The sequence below is a fragment of the Sciurus vulgaris genome (assembly GCF_902686455.1).
Source record: "Sciurus vulgaris genome assembly, chromosome: 3".
NCBI classification, from domain to species: domain Eukaryota; kingdom Metazoa; phylum Chordata; class Mammalia; order Rodentia; family Sciuridae; genus Sciurus; species Sciurus vulgaris.
Window position 1 is genome coordinate 53,595,827 of NC_136463.1, and position 14,738 is coordinate 53,610,564.

General features: G+C 47.1%; 1 protein-coding gene across 1 annotated transcript in view; it reads right to left on the bottom strand.

Annotated features, from left to right (window-relative positions):
• Window positions 1-7,131, bottom strand: part of ARHGEF15 (Rho guanine nucleotide exchange factor 15) — a 13,813-nt gene extending 6,682 nt beyond the window's left edge. The window contains exons 1-9 of the mRNA XM_079134773.1: window positions 7,080-7,131; window positions 4,614-5,266; window positions 4,039-4,371; window positions 3,740-3,794; window positions 2,723-2,781; window positions 2,411-2,622; window positions 2,141-2,301; window positions 1,832-1,984; window positions 1,022-1,151 (exon numbers count right to left, since the gene is read on the bottom strand). Coding sequence (XP_078990899.1) covers window positions 1,022-1,151; window positions 1,832-1,984; window positions 2,141-2,301; window positions 2,411-2,622; window positions 2,723-2,781; window positions 3,740-3,794; window positions 4,039-4,371; window positions 4,614-5,217 — 1,707 coding nt within the window. The 5' untranslated portion in view covers window positions 5,218-5,266; window positions 7,080-7,131. The remainder of the gene's footprint in view (window positions 1-1,021; window positions 1,152-1,831; window positions 1,985-2,140; window positions 2,302-2,410; window positions 2,623-2,722; window positions 2,782-3,739; window positions 3,795-4,038; window positions 4,372-4,613; window positions 5,267-7,079) is intronic.
• Between the last annotated feature and the right edge of the window lie 7,607 nt (window positions 7,132-14,738).

Consider the following 14,738-nt stretch of genomic DNA (forward strand, 5'->3'; position numbering starts at 1 on the left):
TTAAACAGGTCTATAGCACTAAGAACTATACCTAGAACCACAACTCAATAGTCATTAAGATATTATGATTGGTATCATTTTTATTTTTGTGTTATCTGTACTAAGGATAGATAAAGCTGAATAAGACAAAGAATATAGGCTGAAGGAATAGTTTGGTGGTATAGCACTTTCCTAGCAGGCACAAGCCCCTGAGTTTGATCCCCAGGCCTGCAAAAAACAAAGACATAAAAAATATGATTATGTAGTTGGGGACTATTCACATTAAGATCTCTATATTAAGTGATCTGGTTAGAAAGGAATCTCTACTTTGCAATAGAAAAGTAATTGTGGTTTTTAAAAAAATCTTTTTTTGTTGTTTATTTTTTATTTTTTTTTTTAATGTGGTGACAGGGGTTGAACCAGGGTCTCATGAATGCTAGGCAAGTGCTTTACCACTGAGCTGTCTCCCTAGCCCTAGAAGAGTATTTCTCAACCTTCTTTTTTCTCCTCAGGAAAAAAGGAAGGATTTTAAGACATTTTTCCCCTACATGTCCTACCCATCACAAATTCTACTTTTTATTTATTTAACTTCAGTGTTGGGGATTGAACCCAGAATCTTGAGCATGCTAGACATGCACTCTACCACTGAGCTACCACCCCAGTCTTCCCTACCAAAAGAAAATTTAATTCTACAAACATTCTGTAAATCTGCTTATATACCATTATGAAACACAACAACCATTTGGAATATTTAAGATTTTATTTTCATCCCCCAGAGAACCAATTTTTGCCCCTTGGGAGGTGATATCAACTAGTTAGAGACTGGGCAGAGGTTAGTCTAGAACTCATGTCTCCAGTCAAAGGCCCTTTTCTTGCACTTATTCTGCTCCCTTAGGCATTCTGGTATCGCCAGGTATGGCTTGGTGGGTCCTGAACTGAGAGACCCAGATTAGGAGTGATTTGGGGGTAGGAAATGGTGATGACCAGTTCAGAGACTCTTGAGAAAGTCCTTCAGTGGGCTGGTGGGTTTTAGAAAAGGTACCTGCAGCAACATGCGGAGCCGGGTGATCCGCTGGAAAGGTAGCAGCAGGAAGGATGGTAGTGGAAGCCGCTCACACTTGGGGAGGCTCTGCAGCCTACGCAACTCCGCAGAGAATCGAATGTTTGTGTCCCTGCAAAAGCAGACCCAGCTGGCTAGTGACTGCTACCAGGAGCAAGGCCCTGATCCCTCAGTCACTCTGGCCTCAGAGCTGCTCCCTGCAGCTTCCTCCCATACCTCTGGGATACAATAGTTCCCCTTTATTCATGGTTTTACTTTCCACGATTTCAATTATCCAAAGTCAACTTCAGTCAGAAAATAGTAAATAGAAAATTGCAGAAGCAAACAATTCATAAGTTTTAAACTATGTGCTTTTCTAAGTAATGTGATAAAATCTCAAGCCATTCCACTCCATTCCACCTGGAACTTGAATCATCCCTTTGTCCAGTGTATCCACATCCTATACACGACCCTTTAGTCACTTAGTAACTGTCCCAGTTATCCATTAGTCACTTAGTAACTGTCCCAGTTATCGGATTGACTGTGGAGGCATTGCACTGCTTCCAAGTAACACTTAGTGGCAAAAAAAGTGCCAGGGAAGTGATGTTGGCAATTTTATTACAGTATATTGCTATAATTTTTCCATTGTGTTATTAATCTCTTACTGTGCCTAATTTATAAATTAAACTTTATCATAGGTATGTAGGTATAGGAAAAACATAGTATATGTAGGGGTCAGTACTACTATTTCAGGCACCCACTGGGGGTCTGAGAACATATCTCCCATGGAGTCCGGAGGACTACCCTACTCACATTAGGCGACTGTAGGTCTCCTCCTGATACTGTTGATTCCGCACATAGTCCACATACACTGAGAAAGGACCCACTGCATGGGCATGCACCACATCACACAGGTCACTGATGTGAGGAGAAGAACGCACACGGGACAGTAACGTTCCTAGAAACCTGAAGGAGTCGGGGGAGCAAGCATTGGAGGGGTGAGGACAGCTGGGTCTTCAGGTACTTCCTGGGTCCATGGAAGGAAGGACCTGGTAGGGTCAAAGCTAAGCAGGTGCTCACAGCCCCAGGCCAGGATTCCTGGGAAGACAGGATTCCACTGACCGCTCACTGACGCCCTGGACTCGCTGCACATTGGAGAAGAGTGTGTGGTGATCCCGAGGGGTAAGTGTGTCCCGAAGTGCCTGGCTCAGCACAAAGGTATCAGTCAGCAGCCTCAGGGAGCGCAGGTAGGAGGCCTCAGACGTCACTACCTCAAACAGGCTCTGGGAAGGACAGAGCCATAGTGCAAAGTTCCACTTATAACCAGTCTAGGACCCAGGTCATCCTCCTCCCCTGTGACAGCCCACCCAGTCCCATCTTAAGTGTGCCCACCTCCTGCATGCGCCTCTCTTGGGGACTGAGGGTCTCCAGGAGGCCACTGGCTCTCACAGCTGGAAGCTCTTGCCACAGGGTGTTTCGAGGTCCAGGGGGCCGTGTGAAGGTGGAAGGTTCTCCAGGATTTGCTGGAGACGGACCCCCATCCTCACCAACCCCCCACAGCTCCTCTGACAGCACGGCTGCTCGGTAGGTCTGGTATAGAGGTTCTGGAACACAGACAGAGCACATCAGGGAACTCCAGAGCCCCTTTCCCTACTGCTTAAGCAGATGGTCACAAAAGTGACCCCCAGACCCAGAGATGCTCACCATCCTGCAGGGGCAGCTCCCAGTTCTGTTCCTTCAGTCCCTCTAGGCCCTCCTCCTCCCTGTGGAAAGAAAAAGCTATAGGAGTCCCCAAGGCCACAGCTCCATGGGTGCTATTCACATGACACTGGAAGTGATGATGCACAAACCAAATGCATGTTGTAGGTAGGGATCCTGGTGGTTCCCCAAATGTTTTATATACCTGATGTAAGGGAGGCCCTGAACTAAGGGGGGCATCCATTCCTGTTATCTCAGGATGTACCAGAGACTTCCAAATCTGTCTCCAGCCCTTTCACATAAGAAACTATAGTCTAATTGATATTTATTTATTTATTTATTTTTTGCAGTGCAAGAGAGTGAACCCAAGGCCTGAGCACGTCAGGCAGGCACTCTACCACTGGACCATACACCCAGCCCTACAACCATTGTCTGGAAGGTTCTTTTTGTGCCTCAGTGAAACTCCACATGGTCAAATCTATCCCTTATACCTGCCTACCACTACCTGCAGTTCTGCCTCCCCTGTTCTGGCACCAGTGCCAATCTCTCAAAACCACACTAGTAAATGATTGATGAATAAATGAATGGACCTGAATTGCCTCTGATAATGACAGTAAATCTAAGATGATTAACAAGCCCAGATAACATAGAAGAGATGGTTGCCAGATGGACAACAATCACAATAGAGATTCAAAGGGAGGAAACAATTAAAATGGAGAACTTACTATGGTCCAGCTCTTTAGCAATATACCCCAATGATCCCATGGAGTAGCTGGGGTATTCTTATGCCCATTTCCTGAGTGAAAATGCTGAGACCCAGAAAGGCTGAGAATTCGTATAAAGTCACATAACTAGTAGGGGACAGAGCTGGGATAAGAAAACTGGGCTGCCTGTCTCTAGAGCCCTAGCCCTCTTCCTTCCTCTTTTATAGAGTTGGGATTTACCTGGACCTGAAGGTTAGCTTGCCCTCATGTGGAAAACAGTAGGGAGAGGAGTGGGGAGTAAGGGCAGAGAATCCTGTACCTTCCCTCCATGGCTGTAGGAAGAGCATTCTGAGGAGCTTCATCAGGACTCTCCACTGGAGAAAGAACCCAGAGTGAACACATCAAACCTCCAAGACCCCTAGCCCAGGACTCCTGACCCCAGCCCTAGTAGAGACTGTTGCTATAAAAACTACAACTCCCATCAGCCCAGAGCAGCAGCTGGTAGAAGAATAAAAATCCCAGGGCCTGTTGGGTCAGTAGCTGATTGGTTTTAGACCAATCCATTTCTACCCTGCCCCTTCAAAGCACAGAAGTCCTACACACAGAGACACCCTGTACCTGTTTGGATTCCATCTTCAGAAGGTAGATCAAGATCTGGCTGTGGAGGTTCCCCAGAGATGGTGGTATCCTGTCTGACCCGAGTTGGTTTAGGGGGTTTGAGAGGTGGCAGGAGCTTGCGTTCAGCAGTGGAACGATAAGAAGTGAGGACCACTGCAGGGTGACTGATGCTTGGAGGGTTAGGGCGGGAGCGGGAGGTCCGCAGCGGGGAGGCACGACAGGGGGCCCTGGGGCCATCTTCAGGGCTCCCCACCGGCACCCATCGGAGCTCCAGGCCAGGTCGGGCTATGTGGCAGACACAGGGGCAGCATGGAGGGCAGGCAAGGGCAGCATCTGTGGCAGATGGGATACCCTAAGGAGAAAGACCTTGGGGCCTGGCTGGCCCACCCGAGGGGTTCCTCTCAACATCAAGGTCCAACCCTGGCATTTATAGATCTCTGCCACGCTGTGTTCAAACCTCCAGAAATGTACAAACCCGATTTTCCAAACACAAAATCTATTTTTGAAAAACTGGCCCTTGAAATTTCCCAGTCTTCATCATTGAAAACAAAGATGAGCTGTAACAATATGCTTACCCAGAGCGCCGTTCTCCTGGGACCCATTCCCGGACAGGATGACTTGAGGAGCCTCTCTCTCCCCATTCACATCTGTTCCCCCTTGGGAAACCCGCTCAAGGGAGCCCGTGGCGTGTGTCTTGCCTTCAGCTCCCCATTCAAACCTGCCTGCCAGTCTCCGCACAGTGCCAGGGGCGGAGGCAGAGCCATCCTGCGTCAGGGCTCCAGTCCCTGGGAGCAGGGGCAGAGTTGTGTGGGGTGACCCAGAGGGCTTAGGTGGGGGGACTGGAGACGAGGGAGAGGGTTCTGGAGAGATGGATCTCCGGGACACTGGACTGGGAGTGCTGGAAGGTGAATCTGGGGAAGTCTGGGAATCAAGGCTGGCTCTAGAAGCTGAGGGAGGCAGAAGGGCAGGGGGTTTGAGGGATGCAACTGGGGGCTCCCAGAAAATAGGGGTGCACATTGGGGCCTCACTGGAGGTTCGGGGAAGTGCTTGTGGAGAGGAGCCATTGTGGGGAGGCCCCGGGGAGTGGGGAGCCCGGGGGCGAGAAGGGGGCCGGGGTCGGATGATCCTCGGGGGCTTCTGTGTAGGGGGTGTTGCTGCAGGAAGGGACTGGGCCGACATCTTTCTCTGAGCTCTTCAAAGGAGTGGGGTGATCTGCTGGAGTCATCCCCTGAAGAGGACAGAGGAAGAGAACCCTTTAGTGTACCCTAGGTGGGTAGACTGGGACCATGTGAAGCCATGATTTGGGGTCAGGAGGAAAGGCTGGGTGGTGTTTTTCCTCTCCTTTCTGCCCATTTGCACTGCCTTCTCTCTTCTCCATCTCCTACCCCTCCTTCTCATTCTGCCCCTGGACCCTCTGGGCAACCTTTCTTAGTCCTATTTCTCTTTATTTAAATTTTTTTTTTAATTTTAAAAAAATATTTATTTCGATAGCAGTGATTGAGCCCTGGAGCACTTAACTACTGAGCCCCATCCCCAGTCCTTTTTATATATTTTATTTTGAGACAGGGTCTTGCTAAGTTGCTTAGGGCCTCACTAAATTGCTGATGCTGTCCTCAGACTTGTGAGCCTCCTGCCTCAGCCTCCATAGTTACTGGGATTATAGGTATGTGTCACCATGACCAGCTCTTCATTTTTTTAATTAATGAATTTATTTATTTATTTTTGCAGAGCTGAGGATTGAACCTAGGGTCTTGCACATGCTAGGCAAGTAGTCTACCACTGAGCTACATTCCTAGCATTTAAAAATTTTTATGTGAGACAGGTTCTCACAAAATTGCCAAGGCTGACTTTGAACTTGGCAAGTCTCCTGCCTCAGCCTCCTGAGTAGCTGAGAGTACAGATGTGTGCTACTGTACTTGGCTTCAATTTTTTGACTTCTACTGCCACAGTCAGGCCAAAGGAAACAGTAGGGGGCAGTGGCTAGATAGAGACCCAGGATGAGGAAGCGTGATGCAGGGAACCAGGGAACCATTACAGTTACTATGTGTCTGCCTGATCAACTGTATATCAGAGTGAGTCATGGAGGTTTGAGTGTAGTTTAAGGGTGTTCCCAATCTGCTGCTGTGAAAGTGGGGGCTGCATGGTGTGTGGTGAGTGTAGGCAGGTGTACAGTGAAAGGGTGGGGTAGATGGTGTGTGGTCTGTTAAGGAGTGCATGATATAAGCGTATGAGATAGGGGTGTGAAGGTGTATGAGTGTTCCATGCTGTCTGGATGGAGTGTGTGTTGTGTGCGCACACAGGCGCATGTGTGCACACCGCTGCCTGGGCTATGAGAGATGCATCACTGTTTCCCTGCTCCGACAGGCCCTCCACCCCCCATTTCCCAGTTCCTCTCTCCGGACTCTCCCTTTCCGGATTATTTTTAGTCTCCTTTTCCTGCCATGAAGATTCCTGGAGTCTCTGACCCCAGGAGACCAGGAGGCCCCTGCAGGGTCTCTCTGTCTCCTATCCTCTCATCCCTGCCCACCCACTCCCTGGGGCTGGTCACAGAGAGAGGCTCCACTGAAGGACTGGGTCTTGCCAGGATGCCTGAGGAGGCGGCCAGAGATGAGAGAAAGGATAGGACCAGCAGAACCAGGACTATGGGGCCTGAACTTCTCTTCCTCTCTTAGGCAAGGAGGCTGCAGTTCCGAGAAGATTGCAGAGTCAGAACTGGGGCACAGGGGAGCCCAGACTCCCCTTCAGGAGTCAGCAGAAGTCACAGCCCTCCAGGCCCCACAGCAGGTTCTCTAGAACTGATATAGAATGGGGGCTGGGGGCTGTGAGCTTTGTGTTCAGGGGCCTCTGCATTCTGGCAGGAAGTCACTTAGCAAGGTGACCCTCACAGTAGCCTCAAGAGCTGGCCAACTCCTCCCCAACCCCTGCCCCACCTCAGGGATCCCACTCCCCAGTCCCTTTAGGCTCCTGCATTTACTTTCTTCCCCTCTCCCCACTCAGGCCTCTTGAAGGGACGAGGTAGTTGGGGGGCCCCAAGCACTCACCCTTGAGTCCCCTCCACTCTCAGTCACCTCCCAGGGCTGAGTGAGTAGGGGCAGGAAACAGGAATCGGATCCTCCTCCCAACCTCCCAACCGGACACCCCCCCCACACACCGACCAACCACACCACACTCCACATGCGCACACTCGGCTCTGGGAGACCGAGGATCCCAGTATCCAGGGTGTCGCAGGTTAACAGGTCTGGAGAAGGGCTGAAACAGGCTAGGGAACAGTCTGCTCCATGTGTGCACATCCCATCAGCTTTGCTGGGTGCACAGGGGCTCCCAGGGCCCAGGTGGACAGGGGTGGGGTGAGGATGGGGTGAGGATGGGGTGGCGATGGCTCAGGGGCTGGGCTGGCAGAACAGCATGCCTCTGTCTCAGCTAAAGGATGGTGTGTGTGTGTCCTTCCACAGCGTGTCTAACCATCTCTCCCATGACTTGCTCTACCGCCTGTCTCTTTAGCTTCCAACCTAGCCCCTGCATGTGAACCAGCCCACTATTTCACAGCAAGGGACCCTTAACTCTGCAGGGGCTCCCCATGATTTACCTTTATCTTTAGGAGTATTTTCTATTTTCAGCCTGTACTATCTGCCCATTGGAACAAGAATACAGAGTTCTCCAAGGGCTGAGGTCTCTAAGTGTCCGATCCTGTTTCTGGGGCAGGAGCTAAGGGCCCAGATTTCGATCTCCGCAGAGGAAGCCAGTTCCTCAGCCCCACCCAGCCATTGTGTCAGGCGTGTGTGTGTGTGTGTGTGTGTGTGTGTGTGTGTGTGCGTGTGTGTGCGTGTGTGTGTGTGTGTGTGTGTGTGTGTGTGTGTAGGAGGGAGAGGGGCCCAGAGGCAAGAGGTGGAAAGGAAGATGGGACATCTCTACTCCTCCTGGTAGGTGTGACATTTGTTGGGACCCCTGCCGCTCACCATTCTCTGGTCCCTGACTCCCTTTCCCTCTGTGAAACTTTCATGTTGATGGCCAGGAGTCAGTGCCTCTGATGGGGAAGGCGGGCTGGGAGGGGGTCCCTCTCACCTCTAATTTTCTCTGTGGTTGAGAAACTGAGTTCCCAGGGTTGGGGTGTGTAATAAAAACAACTGAGGTGGTGAAATGAACCACACCTCAGCATGAAAAGTAGGGTGGTGGGAGGAAGAGCCAAGGGCCAGTTATGAACTCTGGAGGCCTGTGACCACACCCAAGTGCCTGCACTTGTCAGACCTCATATATACACTCACATGCACGCTGCAAATGAGGCACTAAGAAGAAAATCCAGAAAGTCGGTGTGAAAATGTGTTTTAGGTCCTTTTCTCTAAGTAAAAGCCCCAAGTCTTTCTAGTGCCCCAAAAGAGCCTATTACAAAAGCTACCCATCCCCTCAACTTTGCTCTCAGATATACTCCTACCTCAGGGCCTTTGCACCAGCAGTGCCCTCTGCCTGGAAATCTCCTTTCCAGGACATCCCCATGGACAATTCCTTCACCTCCAAGTAATCAAAGGACACACTCTCAATGAGGCCAGTCCCATTCATTCTTTTTAAAAAATTTTTTATTTGTTCTTTTTAGTTACACATGACACCTCCACTCTTTAAACATGCAATGGGGTTAGGTATATTGTTTGGTAGTAGAATACTTACCTAGCATTTGTGAGACCCTGGGTTTCATCCCCACATCCCCAGCATATCTCTCTCTCTCTCTCTCTCTCACACACACACACACACACACACACACACACAATATAATCTGCAATCTCATACCACATTTTTTTTGGTATGTGTGTGTGTGTGTGTGTGTGTGTGCGGTCCAGAACTTTGAGACACATCTCTGAACAAAATAGATTAGGACAATACCTCTAGGAAGATTACTATCTTTTTTTTCTTTCTTTCTTTTTTTTTTTTTTTTTTTTTTGGTACTAGGGATTGAACCCAGAGGTACTGCACCACTGAGCTACATCCTCTGCTTTATTTTATTCTTTTTAAGATTTTTTAAGACATTTTTTTTAGTTATCAGTGGACCTTTATTTTATTTCTTTATATAAGAAGCTAAGAATTGAACCCAGTGTCTCACACATGCTAGCCAAGTGCTCTGGCACTGATTAACAACCCCAGCCCCACTTTTTAAATTTTTTGAATGCTTTACCACTGAGCTATATCACAAATCTTTTTTATTTTTATTTTGAGACAGGTTCTCACTAAGTTGCCAAGTGCTGGCCTTGAACTTGGATCCTCCTGCCTCAACCTCCTGTGTCACTGGGATTACAAGCATGCAACACTGTGCTCAGCTCATAACACATTCTTGATCTTCTCTCCCCCTCCATAGCAATTATACTTTATAATATCCCACATTGTGTACTTACATGTCATATTTATAATGAAGACTGAATTATTATTGTTATTATTCTTATTTTATTTTTTGCAGTACTGGGATTGAATCCAATGTCTTATGCATGCTAGGCAAGTGCTCTACAACTGAGTTACACCCCCAGCCCCCTTTATTTTATTTTGAGACAGGGTCTCTAAGGGGCCAAGGCTGACCTCAAAGTTGTGATCCTTTTGCCTCAGCCTCACAAGTAAATTACCTTCTCACATTAGAAAGTAAGCTTCCTGAGCTACATATGGTAGGGCATGCCTGTAATTCCAGCAACTTGGAAGGAGGATCTCAATTTCAAGCCAGCCTAGACAACTGAGCAAGGCTCTGAGCAACTTAGGGAGGACTTGTCTTAAATTTTTTAAAAAGAATAAAAATAAAGAGAGCTGACGATGTAGCTCAGTGGTACTGTACCTCTAGGTTCAATCCCTAGTACCAAAAAAAAAAAAAAAAGAAAAAGAAAAAAAAAAAAAGTAAGCTTCTTGAGGCTTATGTTTGATTAATTGAACCAAAGTAAATGAAATGTTCCCCATAACCTGCTACTCCTTTTACATATTACTTACATAATTGTATTGATCCCACTAGTTTCTCATCACACACACACACAGGGCTGTTATGGTTTAAATGTGAAGTGTCTCTCAAAAGCTCATGTTAGACAACACAAGAGGGTTTAGAGGTGAAATGGATTATGAGAACTTTATCTCAATCAGTGAATTAATTCTCTGAGAGGGATTAATTTGGTGGTGACTGAAGGCAGGTAGGGTGTGACTAGAGGAGGTAGGTCATTGGGGTGTACCTTTGTGGAAGAAATTTTGTCCCTGGCAAGTGGAATCTCTTTCTGCTTTCTGGTGCCATGTTCCCAGGTGCTTTCCTCTGCCCCAAGGAATGTAGTTGGCCACTTATGTCTAGGATCTCTGAAATCATGAGCCCCAAAATAAATTTCCTTCTCTAAAATTTTTCTTGTCAAGTGTTTTGGTCACGGCAACGAAAAAGCTGACTAAAACAAGGACCAAGCATCCAACTTCCCAGCCCTAATCTCTAGATGCTTTTGTCCAGGGAGAGAAAAACTTTTCTCCTAGTGTAAGAGACCCCACCAAGAAAACTAGATACATGTGTGTAACCAAACAAATCCTGTTTTATTTTATTTTTACTGAAATGGGAGTATCTTCCTGTGATCTGCTACTTAAAAACGTAATATTAAAAAAAAATAACTAACCAGAAAGTGCTGGTTTCAAACTGCTAACATGGATGGCACTGGGTACTTCATGAACTACTCCAGGTCTGAATCGGGGTGTTGGGTCTCAAGAGTGGAATGGAGGAACGAGGCGTGGTGGCATGTGCCTGTAATTCCAATGGCTCGGAAGGCTGAGGCAGGAGGATCATGAGTTCAAAGCCAGTCTTGGCAACTTATCGAGGCCCTAAACAACTCAGGGAGATCCTGTGTCTAAATAGAACACAAAGGCTGGGGATGTTGCTCCGAGGTTAAGCACCCCTGGGTTCAACCCTAATACCAAAAAAAAAAAAAAACCAAACAAACAAAAAACCAGCAACAACAAGTGGAGCCTGGCAGAGTGGCACATACCTGTAATTTCAGCTACTCAGGATGCCAGCCTTGAAAACTTAGTGAGAACTTACCCTAAAATAAAACCTAAAAAGGGCTGGTGATGTGGCTCTGGTAGTGAGCCCTTGGGTTCAACCCCCAGTGCTGCATTAAAAAAGAAAGAAAAGTGGAATGGAGAAGAGAAATTGGATGGAGCAGGCAACCCTGGATCATTACCTATTGTCCCTGTCTAGTATGAGCTTATCTCCTTGTTCTCCTCCCTTTAACCCCCGCTCCCAGACAGACACCACCTCCCCAGGCTTTTCACCTACCTGTCTGTTCAGAAGAAACTTCCCCCACTCCCAAAGTTCACAGTGCGAATATTCTAACATTTCTGACAAAGTCAGACCACTGCTCAAAGCAACTAACTGCAAAGATGAAAACAACTTTTCAGATCTATAAAAATCTCCGTGTTTATGCCCACCACATCCCGAAAAGATATATAATATGAAAAATCACAGAATGCAGAGTACAATATGTACCAGATTTTTTGCACAAACATTTTCTTTCTTTCTTTTGTTTTTAGTGGTGCTGGGTATCAAACCCAAGGCCTCATGCATATGTGTCAGTCAAGTGCTATACCAATGAGCTACATCCCCAGCCCAGTATTTTACTTTTTGTATGTTTTTGCAAAGATATTGAAAGTTTTTAACATAATAACCCATTCTTTCTGCCACCCCCACAAAGTAAAATGTCTCTTTGTATATTCCAAAGGTACTATTACAGCGGAGTGCGGGAGAATTACAAACCACCACACATATTGAGCCAAACTGAAAGGGAAAAAAAAAAGTTCTTTCATGAGCATGCCAGGCAAGCGGCTGGGACCAAGCTGACCCCTCAAAAAGTTCCCAGCACCTGAATTTTGGAAGTATAGAGTTTATAAACACAAAAACCACAAGAACAATTGAGGCACATGTAGGTCAGAAATACCCTGTTGTGACAGATATTTTGGTTACATGAGAGAATTGTTTTTTTTTTTTTTTTCTTTTTTTTTTTTTTTTGGTAGTTGTAGATGGACAGTGTGCCCTTACTTTTTTTTTTTTTTTTTTTTTTTTAATGTGGTGGCAAGGATCGAACCCAGTACCTCATGTGTGCTAGGCAAGCGCTTTGCCACTGAGCTATATCCTCAGCCCCAGAGAATTGTTTTTATTATACAGTTCAGAGTCGTTTTGTTACACATCAGGGCCATAATCAGGGATGAGGGAAGGTCCTACTACATTGTCAACATAGATACAGCTATCAGGTGGCCGAAAAAAAGAAATTTAAACAAGCACAAAATGGAGTCAGGTCAGAACAAAATGGCGTTACTTTGGTTCCTTTCCATTTCAGGTACCATCACAGTTTCAAGTCTTTATATTCTGCCTTCTCTGCATTGTTTATAATCATTTCCATGTTGCCATATGGTCTTTGAAATTGTCCCTTTTGCTGGAATTTAATATTACAATGACTAGATTTTGCCATCCTGGCAATAAGGAATCCAGGTCTTCTAAGAAACTTTCCATCCCCCACTGACTCCATGGTGTACCAGTGGGACCACCAATCACAACCACCTCCCCACTGGCCATCTGAGAGGATTAGTCAATCGCAGTACTCTATTCCTCAGAGAGGTGCAAGTCAGGACAGCTTCCTGGGGAAAGAGAAGTTTCCGGTCCTCTGAGGAAGAGAAAACTCTCCTCTAGGCTCACAAAGCAGGAACAATGTTAAGTCAGAGCTATGGAGAAAAGCAGTCAATGGGGAGAGAAAATGAGCTCCACACCTGAGAGAAGCAGAGCCAGGGATGGAGAGAGGCCCAACAAAATCATTTGTTGAATTTCCCAGATCCTGAGCCACTACATTGCCTTTTGTGCTTGAACTACTCTGAGCTGGGTTTCCATCATCTACTGCTGAAAGAATCTTTGCCATTATGATTCATTCCCTAGTGCAGGACATTGGGATGGTTACAGTTTTTGCCATTACCAATAATATCACAAGGCTGAGGATGTGGCTCAGAGATAGAGCACTTGCCTAGCAGGCATGAGGCCCTCTGTTTGATCCTCAGCACTGTAAATAAATAATAATAGTGCTGTGGTGACCCATAATGGTGCACACCTATAAGTCCAGTGACTTGGGAGACTGAGGCAGGAGGATTATATGTTCAAGGTCAGCCTGGGCAATTTCACGAGATTCTGTCTTGAATCAAAAAAATACAAAGGGCATGATATGTAGCTCAGTGGTAAAGCACTGTGGGTTAAATCTCAATAATAATAATAATAATAATAATAATAATAATAATGTGAATATCTTTGTACAGAACAAAAGGTCTTCAATTTCAATTTAAATATTAACAAGGTAACCCCAGGAACTTCAACGTGGTTGGTTTTAACTCTTTCCTGGAAGGGTGGAAGAGTCTTCATGTGTCTGCCTCATCTCTGCATTCACATCAGGCAGCTTCAACCCTCACTCTGTCTCACCTGGTGGTTGGGAAAAGTTTCAAGAAGGAAAGGGACTTAGTTCTTTGAAGATCAGGTAGAGGCTAGGCCAAGAGGAAACCTGGGAAGCACTAGTACAGTGATGGGGAAGGTAATCATGTCTAGATAGCTGTAAAAGGGAAACTTAAGTTAAAATAAAGAACAAGTAGAAGCCAGGCGTGGTGGCCAACACTATAATCCCAGCAGCTCAGGAGGCTGAGGCAGGAGGATAGCAAGTTCAAAGCCAGCCTCAGCGAGATCCAAGATGGCGAACTAGAGGAAGGCTGCATTCCTTGTCTCTCTCTCGGGATTCAAGTAGAGGAAATACTGTTTCTCTGTGAGGTAGTCATTGCTACCCACTGATCCCCTGCTGTTTACCTTATTCGTTCCCCACGATCACCCGATTACCCGTCGTCTGTCAACATATCGCCTGCCTTTTGAGTGCAATTGCTCACTGACTACCACCTAGCATCTGCCATTTGCCCACCTCTTACCTGCACCCACCACCCAATGTCCACCTGCCAGTCCTCCGCAGTTAGCCTGCAGACCACCTGCAGACCACCAGCTGTTCACATACTGCCTGCTGTTGCCTGGAAATTCATTGTCACAGTACCTGCAGGTTTGGTTACACGTGGCTACCACCATCTTGGGACAACAGCCAAGGTCTGCAGGTTTGCCGCCCAGGTCGTCACCAGCTCGGAACATGGCCACCTTGGTCTGGGGACTCAGGCCAGGGCCTGGAGGTATATTGGGGTACCTGCAGGTCTGGTTGCACCTGAGGTCTTTCTGTTCCGTGTAGGAGTAGCTGCCACCTGGCTGCCTCTTTGCAGGATCACTCTTTTGTATGAGCGCATGCCTGGTGGTCTCTCTGCAATTGAAAGGGCATTGAGATCTTGGGACTACAGCAAGACAGGGCCTGGGGAAGCTGAAGCCCAAGTCCATCAGTTTGCAACTGGGTTTGCATGGGCCAGTCTGGGTCTGGCAAGCTGTGGAAAGCTGGAGACTAGGGGCAGAACCCCGTGGGGAGCACAGGTTGAAGAAACTGGAGAAAACTGGGCTCTCTTCAGCTCAGTGAGTCCTGAAGTATGCGGAGTTGGAAGGGGCCAGCTACAACCAATGGGAAGACTGTAAGAGGGTGTGAGGGCATCTTGCTATTGGCTCACCCACCCAACTAGTCCAGTAACCCACTGAACTGGAGCTCACATCAAACTTTAGACAACCTCACCTATCGGCAGGGAAGGGAAGCTGAAATTTTTTTTGAAAG